General features: G+C 57.3%; 3 protein-coding genes across 3 annotated transcripts; 2 read left to right on the top strand and 1 right to left on the bottom strand.

Annotated features, from left to right (window-relative positions):
• The first annotated feature begins 1,128 nt into the window (after positions 1-1,128).
• CDEST_11067 (Putative holo-[acyl carrier protein] synthase) lies at positions 1,129-7,856 on the top strand. The gene is made up of 3 exons (XM_062927223.1): positions 1,129-2,310; positions 2,379-7,324; positions 7,381-7,856. The coding sequence occupies exons 1-3, from the start codon at positions 1,779-1,781 to the stop codon at positions 7,489-7,491; spliced, it is 5,589 nt and encodes a 1,862-aa protein (XP_062783274.1). The 5' UTR covers positions 1,129-1,778; the 3' UTR covers positions 7,492-7,856.
• Positions 7,857-9,781: 1,925 nt separating this feature from the next.
• CDEST_11066 (uncharacterized protein) lies at positions 9,782-10,623 on the top strand (the record flags this gene model as incomplete). The annotated part of the gene is made up of 4 exons (XM_062927222.1): positions 9,782-9,973; positions 10,039-10,092; positions 10,133-10,392; positions 10,473-10,623. The coding sequence occupies 4 exons, from the start codon at positions 9,782-9,784 to the stop codon at positions 10,621-10,623; spliced, it is 657 nt and encodes a 218-aa protein (XP_062783273.1).
• A 953-nt stretch (positions 10,624-11,576) lies between these two features.
• CDEST_11065 (Putative basic-leucine zipper domain-containing protein) lies at positions 11,577-12,629 on the bottom strand (the record flags this gene model as incomplete). Its single annotated transcript, XM_062927221.1, has 1 exon — positions 11,577-12,629. One exon carries the CDS (start codon positions 12,627-12,629, stop codon positions 11,577-11,579), a length of 1,053 nt encoding a protein of 350 aa, XP_062783272.1.
• Between the last annotated feature and the right edge of the window lie 219 nt (positions 12,630-12,848).

The following is a 12,848-nucleotide window of genomic DNA, read 5'->3' as shown; positions in this document are numbered from 1 at the left end:
GGGACTTGTCAATAATGCATACATGAAGCTTTGACGGCGATGCGCCTAACACTTGGGCCGTTTCCTTGCACAGAACATGGGTGAACTGACTGGCTTCGCTTCGCTCGGTTGATCCAGCCAGGTTACTTACATTTTCGATCGATATCTTGCGTATCAGCATCGATCGATGGTGGCTCACAGTAAGAATGGGCTTAGCCTCAAAGAGTTTTATGCTTTGCGTGGCTTGGATGCTTCTTCGCAAACATCTCGCAACTCGCAACTCCACGGGGCACATCATAGAGGAGGGTTATCGACAATCATCATCCCACCTCTCGGTGGGATTTCGGTGGCTACTAACAACACAACCAACTCTTTCTTTGGACTTCGTAGGCTACTCCTGTGTAGATCCTTGCAACAACCCCCCAGCCCAACTCCAACTCCAACTAGGTAGACACGAGTTCTACGCGTCAATGATGGCTTGCCTCCCTGCAATCCCTCCCAAGAAAAAAAAGAAAGGCAGTCAATCAGTCTCCACTGTCCCACCCTGCATTCCCCCAATGAAATGGTTTTGTGGGGAAGTACCCCCCCTGATCATCCCATGCTCGATTGGGGAAAGCGTCTGAATATGGTTGAGGAGCTCTCTACAGGCGTTGCGGCGTACCGGGCAGCCAACGCACACACACCTTCTACAGTATGACACCACCCCACTTTGACGACTTCCACACCAGGAGCTTTTGTGCTTTCCCACCTGTATCGGGGGGGAAACATGGAAGGGGAGGGAGGGGACAACACGCGCTGGGGTTCGCGCCCATTGCAAGACAAATCTGTGACTCCACTTTTCTGTTTCTTCCGGGGCCTCATCCACGTCCCTCGCGGCAGCAAAGAGAAAAAAAAGGGTGTGAGCAAGAGAAGCCAGTGACAATGTGTCGAAACATGGTCCTTCCTTCCCTTGCCCAGTCTTGCTTGCTCAAGCCTCTACGTACCGCAACTACGTATCCACCCAATCCACTACATGTACATCCTCCTAGGGGCGAACTATGCTTTGTACCTCGCATCGTCAGAGGTACCTCGACATTTGGGGACCACCACCACGACGTCCACTCCCACTCGCACCATGCGCTCTCTCTCTCCTTCCTCTGGGCACTCATCACTGCCTTCCTTGACCCGGTGGGGGGCCCTTGCCTGGTTCAACAATCGCCCTTTTTTTTTTTTCTTGACGGGACTGGTCCCAATCCCTCCCTTTCCAGTTGTTGTCCTCCTCACAACGTTGACGCCCCCCCAAGAAAGTCAATCAAGTTCCAGTGACCTGATATCGAGGGGCTAGAGCCATCGACCTTGAATCTGTCTATCTACCTCTCGCTCTCTCTCTCTCACTCCCACCCGTTCTCTCGGCTTACTTCTTTTTCTATCAAATCCAGCCGCCTTCCCTTCATCCGTGGCCCGACAACTCCTCCCACAAATTTCTCTGCATCTCCCTCGCTCGCCTTCGCCAGTCTGTCCCTCCCTCTCTCTGGCGCGGACTTGATTCTTCCTCCCTTGAACAGCCACCACCTTCTGTGCAGAAGAAGAGAAAGAAAAAGAAGCCTTGCGAGCTTGTCTGCTTAACATATACCCTCCCGCAAGTCTCGTATCACCACCAAACTATCCTAGGGACCCCGACTCTACCACGGTTTCCTGCGGATAACACCCAGTTCCCTCCCATTGCAAACTTCGTCGACGACTAGATACCCTCAGTTTCCCGGTTCTTCTCCCAGCTCCGTGTCATTGGGCTTTCCAGCTTTCCTCCCCAGCTGCCAATCATGCGTCCCGAAGTCGAGCAAGAGCTTGCCCACACGCTCCTTGTGGAGCTCCTTGCCTACCAGTTCGCCTCGCCCGTGAGGTGGATTGAGACCCAAGATGTTTTCCTTGCCGAAAAGACCGCCGAGAGGGTGGTTGAGATCGGTCCTGCCGATACCCTTGGCGTAATGGCCAAGCGCACCCTCGCCTCCAAGTACGAAGCCTACGATGCCGCCAAGTCGGTCCAGCGTCAGATTCTTTGCTACAACAAGGACGCCAAGGAGATTTACTACGAGGCAGACCCCATTGAGGAGGAACCAGAGCCCGCCGCCGCTACGTCGAGCGCGCCCGCCGCTGCCTCTTCTTCTGCCCCTGCAGCCGCCGCCGCAGCTACTCCCGCTGCCGCTGCTCCTCCACCCAGCGCCGGCCCTGCCGCCTCTATTGCCGATGCTCCCGTCCAGGCCATCGACATTCTGCGAGCTCTGATTGCTCAGAAGCTCAAGAAACCCTTGGCTGAGGTGCCCCTGAGCAAGGCCATCAAGGATCTTGTTGGTGGTAAGTAGCGGGGGAAAAAAATCTTCAAAGCCCCTTGACCGCCACAATAGCTAACCTCTGAAATCCAGGCAAGTCCACACTCCAGAACGAAATCCTCGGTGACCTTGGCAAGGAATTCGGTTCAACACCAGAGAAGCCTGAAGATGTCCCTCTGGACGAGCTTGGCTCTTCCATGCAAGCCACCTTCGACGGTCAGCTCGGAAAGCAGTCCCAGGCCCTTATTGCGCGCCTGATCTCCTCCAAGATGCCTGGTGGTTTCAACATTACGGCCGCGAGAAAATACCTTGAGTCGAGATGGGGCCTCGGCAGCGGAAGACAGGACGGTACTCTGCTGCTTGCTCTCACCATGGAGCCTGCCGCTCGTTTGGGATCCGAAGGCGATGCCAAGGCTTTCCTCGACGATGTCACCCAGAAGTACGCTGCGACCGCCGGCATCAGCTTGTCCACTCCCCAGGCTGGTGCTGCTGCCGGTGCCTCTGGCGGTGGCATGATGATGGACCCTGCCGCCATTGACGCCTTGACCAAGGACCAGCGTGCTCTGTTTAAGCAGCAGCTCGAGCTCCTTGCGAGGTACCTCAAGCTCGACCTCCGCGCCGGCGACAAGGCATACATCAACTCCCAAGAGACCGAGAAGGTGCTCCAATCCCAGCTTGATCTCTGGACCGCCGAGCACGGCGACTTCTACGCTGCCGGCATTCAACCCGTCTTCAGCTCCCTCAAGGCTCGTTCGTACGACTCTTCCTGGAACTGGGCGCGCCAGGATGCCCTCCACATGTACTACGACATCATCTTTGGCCGCCTCAAGGCCGTTGACCGTGAGATTGTCAGCCAGTGCATCCGCATTATGAACCGCTCCAACCCCACGCTGGTCGAGTTCATGCAGTACCACATCGACAACTGCCCCGCCGAGCGTGGCGAGACCTACAAGCTCGCCAAGGAGCTCGGTGAGCAGCTCATCGAGAACTGCAAGGAGGTCCTCAACGCCAACCCTGTCTACAAGGACGTTGCCGTCCCCACTGGCCCCCAGACCACTGTCGACGCCCGTGGAAACCTCAACTACGAAGAAGTCCCCCGCGCCAGCTGCCGCAAGCTGGAGCACTACGTCCAGCAGATGGCCGAGGGCGGCAAGATCTCCGAGTATGGCAACCGCACCAAGGTCCAGAACGACCTCCGCCGCATCTACAAGCTCATCAAGGAGCAGCACAAGATGTCCAAGACGTCCCAGCTTGAGATCAAGAACCTGTATGGCGACGTCCTTCGCTCATTGGCCATGAATGAAAACCAGATCATTCCCAACGATGACAGCCCCTCCAAGAAGGCGAAGCCTGCTACCGGACCCAAGGGCAAGGTCGAGACCATTCCCTTCTTGCACCTTAAGCGCAAGAGCCTTCACGGCTGGGACTACAGCAAGAAGCTCACCGGCTACTACCTGCAGTCTCTCGAAGAGGCCGCCAAGGACGGTGTCAGCTTTGCTGGCAAGCACGCTCTCATGACGGGTGCCGGTGCTGGTTCCATCGGAGCTGAGGTCTTGCAGGGTCTTATCAGCGGTGGTGCCAAGGTTGTTGTCACCACGAGCCGATTCTCTCGTGAGGTCACCGAGTACTACCAGTCCATGTACACCCGTTTCGGTGCCCGCGGCTCTCAGCTTGTCGTTGTGCCCTTCAACCAGGGTAGCAAGCAGGACTGTGAGGCTCTGGTTGACTACATCTACGACCCCAAGAACGGCCTCGGTTGGGACCTGGACTTCATCATTCCTTTCGCCGCCATTCCCGAGAACGGTCGCCAGATTGACCAGATCGACTCTCGCTCTGAGCTCGCTCACCGCATCATGCTGACCAACCTGCTCCGCATTCTCGGCAGCGTCAAGACCCAGAAGGCTGACCGCGGCTTCGAGACTCGTCCCGCCCAGGTCGTCCTGCCCCTGTCCCCTAACCACGGCACCTTTGGTAACGACGGTCTCTACTCGGAGTCCAAGCTTGCCCTGGAGACCCTGTTCAACAGATGGCACTCCGAGGATTGGGGTCACTACCTCACCATCTGCGGTGCCGTCATTGGCTGGACTCGTGGCACCGGCCTCATGAGCGGCAACAACATCGTTGCCGAGGGTGTCGAGGCTTTCGGCGTCCGCACCTTCTCTCAGCAGGAGATGGCATTCAACCTCTTGGGTCTCTTGTCCCCTGCCGTTGTCGATCTCTGCCAGAGCGAGCCTGTCTTCGCCGACCTGAACGGTGGTCTGCAGTTCATCCCTGACCTCAACCAGACCATGACCAAGCTCCGCAAGGACATCATGGACACTAGCGAGGTCCGTCGTGCCGTCAGCAAGGAGAACGCCATTGAGAACAAGGTTGTCAACGGCCCCAACTCCGAGGCCCTCTACAAGAAGACTGTTGTTGAGCCCCGCGCCAACATCAAGTTCGACTTCCCCAACCTTCCCGACTGGGAGGAGGAGATTGCTCCCCTCAACGACCGCCTCAAGGGCATGGTCGACCTCGAGAAAGTCGTCGTTGTCACCGGTTTCGCCGAGGTTGGTCCTTGGGGTAACTCCCGCACTCGCTGGGAGATGGAGGCCCACGGCGAGTTCTCTCTTGAGGGCTGCGTAGAGATGGCCTGGATCATGGGTCTGATCAAGAACCACAACGGTCCCATCAAGGGCAAGCCCGCTCCCTACTCCGGCTGGGTCGACTCCAAGACTGGTGAGCCCGTCGACGATAAGGACATCAAGCAAAAGTACGAGAAGTTCATTCTTGAGCACTCTGGTATCCGTCTGATTGAGCCTGAGCTCTTCGGCGGCTATGACCCCGAGCAGAAGCAGCTCCTCCACGAGGTCGTCATCGAGGAGGACCTCGAGCCCTTCGAGGCGTCCAAGGAGACTGCCGAGGAGTTCAAGCGTGAGCACGGCGACAAGGTCGAGATCTTTGAGATCCCCGAGTCCGGCGAGTACATTGTCCGCATGAAGAAGGGAGCCGCCCTCTTGATCCCCAAGGCCCTCCGATTCGACAGACTTGTTGCCGGACAGATCCCTACTGGCTGGGATGCCAAGAGATACGGTGTTCCCGAGGACATTGTGTCCCAGGTCGATCCCGTCACCCTCTTCGTCCTGGTGTCCGTTGCTGAGACTTTGTTGTCGGCCGGTATTACCGACCCTTACGAGTTCTACAAGTACGTGCACGTTTCCGAGGTCGGCAACTGCATCGGATCCGGTATGGGTGGTGCCGGCGCCCTTCGTGGCATGCACAGAGACCGTTACCTGGATAAGCCCGTCCAGAACGACATTCTCCAGGAGTCCTTCATCAACACCATGGCCGCCTGGGTTAACATGTTGTTGATCTCTTCCTCTGGTCCCATCAAGACCCCCGTCGGTGCTTGCGCCACTGCTGTCGAGTCCGTCGACATTGGTTACGAGACCATCATGGAGGGCAAGGCCCGCGTGGTGTTTGTCGGTGGTTTCGACGACTTTGGTGAGGAGGGCTCTTACGAGTTCGCCAACATGAAGGCGACCAGCAACGCTGTCGACGAGATTGCCCACGGCCGCACCCCCGGCGAGATGTCCCGCCCCACCACCACGACCCGTAACGGCTTCATGGAATCCCAGGGTTGCGGTGTCCAGCTGCTCATGACGGCCAAGCTCGCCCTCGACATGGGCATGCCCATCCACGGTATCCTGGCTCTGACCACCACTGCCACCGACAAGATTGGCCGTTCCGTTCCCGCCCCCGGCCAGGGAGTTCTTACCACCGCGCGTGAGCACGTGGGCAAGTTCCCCTCGCCTCTGCTCGACATCAACTACCGCCGCCGCCAGATCGAGCTTCGCAAGAAGCAGATCAAGCAGTGGCAGGAGTCTGAACTCGAGTACCTCTACGACGAGGTCGAGGCCATCAAGGCTCAGGGCCAGGAGATCAACGAGAAGGAGTACGCTCATGACCGCGCCGAGCACATCAAGAAGGAGGCCCAGCGCCAGGAGAAGGACGTCCTCCGCAGTCTGGGCAACAACTTCTGGAAGAACAACCCAGAGATTGCTCCTCTCCGCGGTGCCCTCGCCACGTGGGGTCTCACCATCGACGACCTCGCCGTCGCCTCCTTCCACGGAACCTCGACCAAGGCCAACGACAAGAACGAGTCCTCAGTTATTTGCCAACAGCTCCGTCACCTCGGTCGCAAGAAGGGCAACGCCGTCATGGGCATCTTCCAGAAGTACCTCACTGGTCACCCCAAGGGTGCCGCCGGTGCCTGGATGCTGAACGGCTGCTTGCAGGTCCTCAACACGGGCCTGGTGCCCGGCAACCGCAACGCCGACAACGTTGACCCTATCATGGAGCAGTTCGACATGATTGTGTACCCCAGCCGCACGATCCAGACGGACGGCATCAAGGCCTTCTCCGTCACGTCATTCGGTTTCGGTCAGAAGGGTGCCCAGGCTATCGGTGTTCACCCCAAGTACCTCTTCGCCACGCTCGATGAGAAGACGTACGAGGAGTACTCTGCCAAGGTACAGGCTCGCCAGAAGAAGGCGTACCGCTTCTTCCACAACGGCCTGGTCAACAACACGCTCTTCGTTGCCAAGTCCAACGCGCCCTACACGGACGAGCAGCTCAGCCAGGTCCTCCTGAACCCTGATGCTCGCGTGACGGAGGACAAGAAGACGTCGACCATCTCTTACCCCTCCAACTTCATGAAGGCGTCTGAAAAGACGGTCTCGTCAACGGCGGCCAAGGCCACGCAGGATATGATGGAGGCCCTCGCCAAGAAGGTCGTCAACAAGAACAGCAACGTCGGAGTCGATGTTGAGGACATCTCTGCCATCAACATTGAGAACGAGACCTTCATTGAGCGCAACTTCACGGCTGGCGAGATCAAGTACTGCCAGTCAGCGGCCAGCCCCCAGAGCTCATTCGCCGGTCGGTGGAGCGCGAAGGAGGCCGTCTTCAAGTCGCTCGGTGTGCCAGGCAAGGGTGCCGGCGCGCCGTTGAAGGATATCGAGATTGCCAAGGACGAGTCGGGCGCCCCGTTGGTCAAGGTAAGCGATACCTCCGCGTGCATCTCACAAGGACGAGATTACTAACAGTTGTATAGCTCCACGGTGACGCCGCTGCTGCCGCCCAGAAGGTTGGCCTCAAGGACATCAGCGTGTCCATCTCGCACTCGGACTCGCAGGCGATCGCGGTCGCCGTGGCCAACTTTTGAAGCAATGGGTAGACTGTACAATGCATTTCTAGTTTATGGGATATAGGCAGGCACGGGATCTCGCCTGTTCACTTTGGTCGTGTTTTAAATCATACAAGCCTGGGAGTATAGATCGCGGTGACACTTTGGGAGGAGTGTCGTCGAATGATCATCATCGTCGGATGAATTGACGAGTAATGCACGAGTAGGGAACGGCGCAACAACGATAGAAGCTGGTTCCTCAATGCCACAATAGAATCTGTATCAACCAACCGCAAGAAGCCCCAGGCAGGTACGATGAGTTGATGTTTGACGGTGAACCACAATGAGATGGCCGACACTGAGAGGGATAGGACAGTTGAATGAAGAAAGCCGGATTAGAGGCTGGGGTTATGACGCTTTTAAGCCCCAAGTTTTGAACTTACTTTCCCACCTGTTCGGGCGATGGATGGATGACAACCAGAACGCCAGAGGAGCAACATCATCCTGGGTTCTCGACATGGAAGTCTGTCGAGCCGGTCCGATGAATGGGATGAACTGGTACAGAAGTAGGTCGTTCACGGCATAATGGGGGAGGTGTGCATGCGAGAGGAAGGGAGTGCGTCACTAGCTGGATGGGAGAGGCTGATGACGAGGGTTGTATGTCAAGGATGCGAAAGGAGAGAGATGCTGCAGGTGGCTACGTAGGGAGTTGGGCGTGCGATATATCCATCTGTTTAAGGCGCGAGATGTGAGATGCAAGGCTCGAGTTGAGGGCTCGAGAGGGTGGGGTGGCAGTGTTGGTTACACTGGTTGTCTTGTGTCTACGGCTTCTCCCGTCCTTTTTTTGCTCTTTTTTTTTTTCTTTCTGGGTAAAATCTCTGTTTACTTTTCGACTTGCTACCCTTTTCCTCCCGCTCGAGCGTCGCTGCCGGCGAGTTTCTAGCTCCATTGAGGCAGTGTGGTTCGTCTGATGAATCGCAAGAGGGGGGGGGATCTCTGGTTGGGGTCTTTGTTCTGATTCGAGCGGGCTCGCTAGACGATCCCCCCCATTAGGCCTCTCGTGACGAGTCGCGCACAGGTGCTTGACAGAAATGTGATACGATGATGGGGAGAGGGGGGAAGAACCTCTCTCCCTCTCTCTCCATCTTCCTGCTGGAAGGGAAAAGGGGCGAAGAGGGGGACGAAAACCATGACGACTTGCGGATACGCGCATTGAAACCTGCGACGAGGAGGACCCCCCCTTGGTGGGTGAGTTCTGAAACCTCGTTAAAGACGGGAGCGTCAAGGAAGCAAGCTCGCTGCCTCCGGGAAGTAAGCGGTGGCCCTTTTTACTCCTCTCGTGGTGTGTCTATTCAATCCAAAGAAGAGGAACCGCTTTGCCATGCGGTACGGCACTATCCCCCGTCCCCAATTGGTTACCGCTGATCGACGGGGTCGATACCGAAGAGGGAAGAAGGGAGGAGAGGCGAGATGCATTTTGCACTGCCGTGATGACTGGGCACGTTGGCCAATCAGATGACGGCGAAGGGAGAAGACCTGCTTTTTATTATTTATGCATTGATGCATCCGTCCCCCCTCCCCCCTTATTTTAGGCGCGTTCCTGAAGGGGGCGCCAGGGGGGGCTTGTCGATCAGCCGCCATCCATGGACCGAGCGTGTGTGTGTGTGTGTGTATGTGTGTGTGTATGTTCGTCTCTCTATGGAAGTGTTAATCCAGGCGTCTTTTTTAGGAGCCTTTTTCAGGAGTTGGCCCGGAGTTGGGTCATGACCCATTGGAAACGAAACTGTGGCGCAGGCCCATGAGTTTGGATCTTTTTCTATTCCCACGTCAAATCTCTCGGGCTGGGGCCGTCGTCATGCAAGACCACGGACTGGGCATGTTTGAAGGGGGGATGGTTCTCCTGTAGCTCGAGTGTGAATCAGTCTCTCTCTCTCTCTCTGTGTGTATGTGTATGTGTGTGTGTATTTGTGTGTATAAGGAAACCGACTTCCCCAGCGCGCGCGGGTGGTGTTCGTTGAGGGCTTGGTTTGTTGATTTGTCCTGCCGTCATTCAACACTCTCGTTTCCGTTGTCTGTTGTGGTTTTATTTGCTTCCAAGTGAACGGTGAAGACCAAGGCTCCTTCTCACATTTTAATCGTCAAAGATCATTCACCGTCGCAATACAACAGGCTCAACACCTATCTAATAGTCAAGTTGAGAATCGTAGTGAAGGCCATCCCGACTCGAAAGGACCCTCGGTTACCAACTCGTTTCCACACACGCCACTCCCTCGAATCGAATACACAAAAGGAATCGTCAGAAGGAAAAGAAAAGGAAAAAAAAAAAAAAATGACGGGCTCGAATAACATCAGAGGCCTCATGGGCAAGGGCGTCCCGCCGACGCCGGTCTTCTTCTCCGTCGTCCGCGTCGCCACCCTGGTGCTCTCGCTCGCCGTCCTCGCCGCCTGCGCCTACTGCCTGTCACTTCTGGGCGCCTATTCGAGCAGCTACACGGGGCCGCCAGGCTTCATGCTCTTCGTCGTACGTTCCTTTTGACCCCCCCTCCTCCTTTGCTACTGCTTGCTCCCCCTTTTCTCGATTCACAGGTCCTCGCGAGCCGCGAGTCGTCTCCTGTCCGCAAGAGATCTTCTGAGGTGAAGGTTCCAGGCAGGAACATCCTCCGCTAACCTCGTCTGCTAGTCCCTCTTCACCGTCGTCGTTCTGGGCGGCGCCATGGCCGCCGAGCGCTTCGCGGCGCACCTGTACCTCCGCGTCGTCGTGCTCGTCGGCTACACCGCCACCTGCCTCTTCTGGCTGTCCGGGTGGGCGTGGTCCGCGAGCATCGCCGCGCTGTTCCTCGGCAACACGTGCATTCAGAGTACCTGCTTCGGCCCGACGACCGAGGAGAAGCGGTACGGCGGGAGCATGGCCGGGGCCGCCGCCGTCGGCGCTATCAACTGGTATGTTTTGGGAATTGCGATAAACTCCCTTTCTTCCCTTGAGATGAAGAAAGGTCATGAGCTGACGAAGAGTGATCTAGGGTGTTGATGGTCATCGTGCTGTTCTACTACATCAAGGGGTGTCTGTCGGACCCCGATTGCTACGGGGTCTCGACGGGCCACGGGTCCGAGATGGGCGGCCTCCAGGCCGAGAGCAAGTCGCGCTCTCGGCCGTCTGACAGCGAGCAGTAGAGGCTCGCCTGCGGCGGCGGGAACGCCGTCAGTCAGCTCTGTCGCACATTACATGAAACGAAACACACGCCTGCGGAGGAGAGCATTAGAACAGTCACTTGAGGGTGACAGAAAAGGAGGATTTGGAATTTGACTGACTGCACTTGGGTAATGACCGGAGTTTGGGCCTGGGATGGAGGATTGCCGTACGCAGTAACCGCCCACCGTGTTCCGACGGTGAACGAAGGGGGGCTGTTTTTCTCCTTGGGAGATAGATGATGGGCCTGAACTGCTTATGACGCTTTGGACGAGAGATACCACTGGTTACTATCAGCAGCTAATGAAATTGACCGAGCTGCTATCACTGTTGGAATCACTGTTGGACTTTTTTATGTCTTCAGAAAGGAGTCTCACGACTCCGCCGTGATCGACTGTTGTCAAGTCGGACAGTGTAATGGAAGAAACGCGGAGACTATGGTATCCTATGTTTCTTCCGTACGTCCGGTTGCTCACTCTGCAAGAAGAGATGTCCCTCACTTCTCACGAAGGCTCCGGATGGCTTCTGCAACTGCTGGGTTTACTTGTGTCTTCGCCATCACCACAGTCGAACACAGTCCACGTCGGCTTGTAATGGAAACCAATTGTCGTATTGAAGCTTGGGATTTTCCCCCTGTGGTTAAGAGTCCGCTCGCGAAATCTGCCCTTGTAGATATCCGTACACCTGTCCTTTAACCATTCCAATGAAGCCTTTTTCCTCCCTGCTCCCCTTAAAGCAAAAGTTAAAACTCAGATGTAGCAAAGCAGAACGATGATATCCCGTCAAAAGAACCCCCTCCCCCCCCCCCAAAAAAAAAAGGAAAAAGAGAAGCCCAGCCTCTCAAGATCTCCACTGACTTTGTCCAACAAATACCCGCACCACACAATCTCCTTTTCCCTCTCTCTCTCGTTCTTCTTCACTCTTTACCTCCTCCTCACTACGTGCTCGCCGCTTTTCTCTTCTTCTTGGCGACGCCAGCCTTCCTCGCGGTCTTGGCCTCGGCGAGGGCCTCTCCGGGGTCGTCGCGGGAGTAGTCCAGGGCGTCGACGCGGTAGTCCGCCACGAGGGCCTCGCGCACCGCCATCTCCGGCAGCGCGTCCCACTCACCCGCCGCGGCGCCGAGCGAGACGGCTCTAGCCTTCCACCAGTGCATCTGCGCCCTCGCGGCCGAGAGCGCCTCGGTGCGGCCCACGACGGCGCGCTCCCTACGGTTCCGGCTACGCGACGCCGCGGCGTTGTTGCGCCGCTTCAGCTCGGCGAGCCGCGCGGCCGCGAGGCGGTTGTTGTGCTCCACCGCCGCGTCACGCTCCGGGCCAGCGGGGACGTCGTCGACGCGGGTGAAGGCGCCGAGGTAGCGGGGCGAGAGCATGGGCCCGACCTGGATCTCCTTCGGGCGGGCGCGTATGCGGTAGACGGATGTCGGGGACGGGGCCGAGACGGACGTCGGGCGCGGGCTCTTGACGCGCGGCGAGGGGGCTGGGAGGGCCGTGGGGGTGGTCGACTGGAGGATGTGCTTGATCTCGGATTGCCGGCGGAGGCGCTCCTCGTCATCGACGGTGTCCGGGATCGAGAGGGACGCCGTGAGGGTGGCGGAGTAACCGCCCGGGATGCTTCGGGGGGAGAAGATGCGCGCTTGGAGGGGAGGTTCGAAGTCCGGGGTTGTGGAGCGGTTGGGATCCCAAGGGGGGGCCGGGATTGAGGAAGTTCTCCGATCGCGGTACCGGTAGCCGGAACGGAGGCGTTTGGACGGGCGTCGGCCGTCGTATTCGTCGTTGTCGTTGTCGTCGGGAACTGTGTATGGCCGGGCTTGCGAGTATCCTGGCTGGTAATACTGCGGCTGGGCGACGGACTGCGGGACGTGGGGTGGCTGGTGGTACTGGTCGTACATGTAGGTAGAGGTGTTTTGATTGTAGCCCTGTTCATATATATGGGGTGGCTGGTAGCTGTTGTCCGAGGAGAAGGGAAACTGGTCTGGATAAGGGCCGGACATCCTGGCAGCCCTGAATGGGATATTCCTTCCAGCGGGAGAAGTTTTGTGAGGCTGTTCGGATGGCCTGAATGCTTTCAAGACAGTGGGTTAGCAACAAAGCTGCTGATAGGTCGCCGACAAGGCAAACAAACCTTTTGGACGGTTTCTAGAGAAATGGGTTGGTTGGTTGGTTGCAATGGCCAATGCTGTGATACAAGTCGGCAACACCTTTCTACTCGG

Source organism: Colletotrichum destructivum, chromosome 7, assembly GCF_034447905.1.
Source record: "Colletotrichum destructivum chromosome 7, complete sequence".
Lineage (NCBI taxonomy): Eukaryota > Fungi > Ascomycota > Sordariomycetes > Glomerellales > Glomerellaceae > Colletotrichum > Colletotrichum destructivum.
The sequence above is the reverse complement of the archived record's forward strand: the minus strand, read 5'-3'. Positions and strand labels throughout refer to the sequence as shown.

What these genes read in the sequence shown, in the direction of transcription:
- CDEST_11067 (XM_062927223.1), top strand. Translation starts at nt 1,779, where the DNA reads ATGCGTCCCGAAGTCGAGCAAGAGCTTGCCCACACGCTCCTTGTGGAG. An exon ending in CATCAAGGATCTTGTTGGTG is followed by an intron (nt 2,311 to 2,378) that starts GTAAGTAGCGGG and finishes TCTGAAATCCAG; the next exon opens with GCAAGTCCACACTCCAGAAC. An exon ending in CGGGCGCCCCGTTGGTCAAG is followed by an intron (nt 7,325 to 7,380) that starts GTAAGCGATACC and finishes ACAGTTGTATAG; the next exon opens with CTCCACGGTGACGCCGCTGC.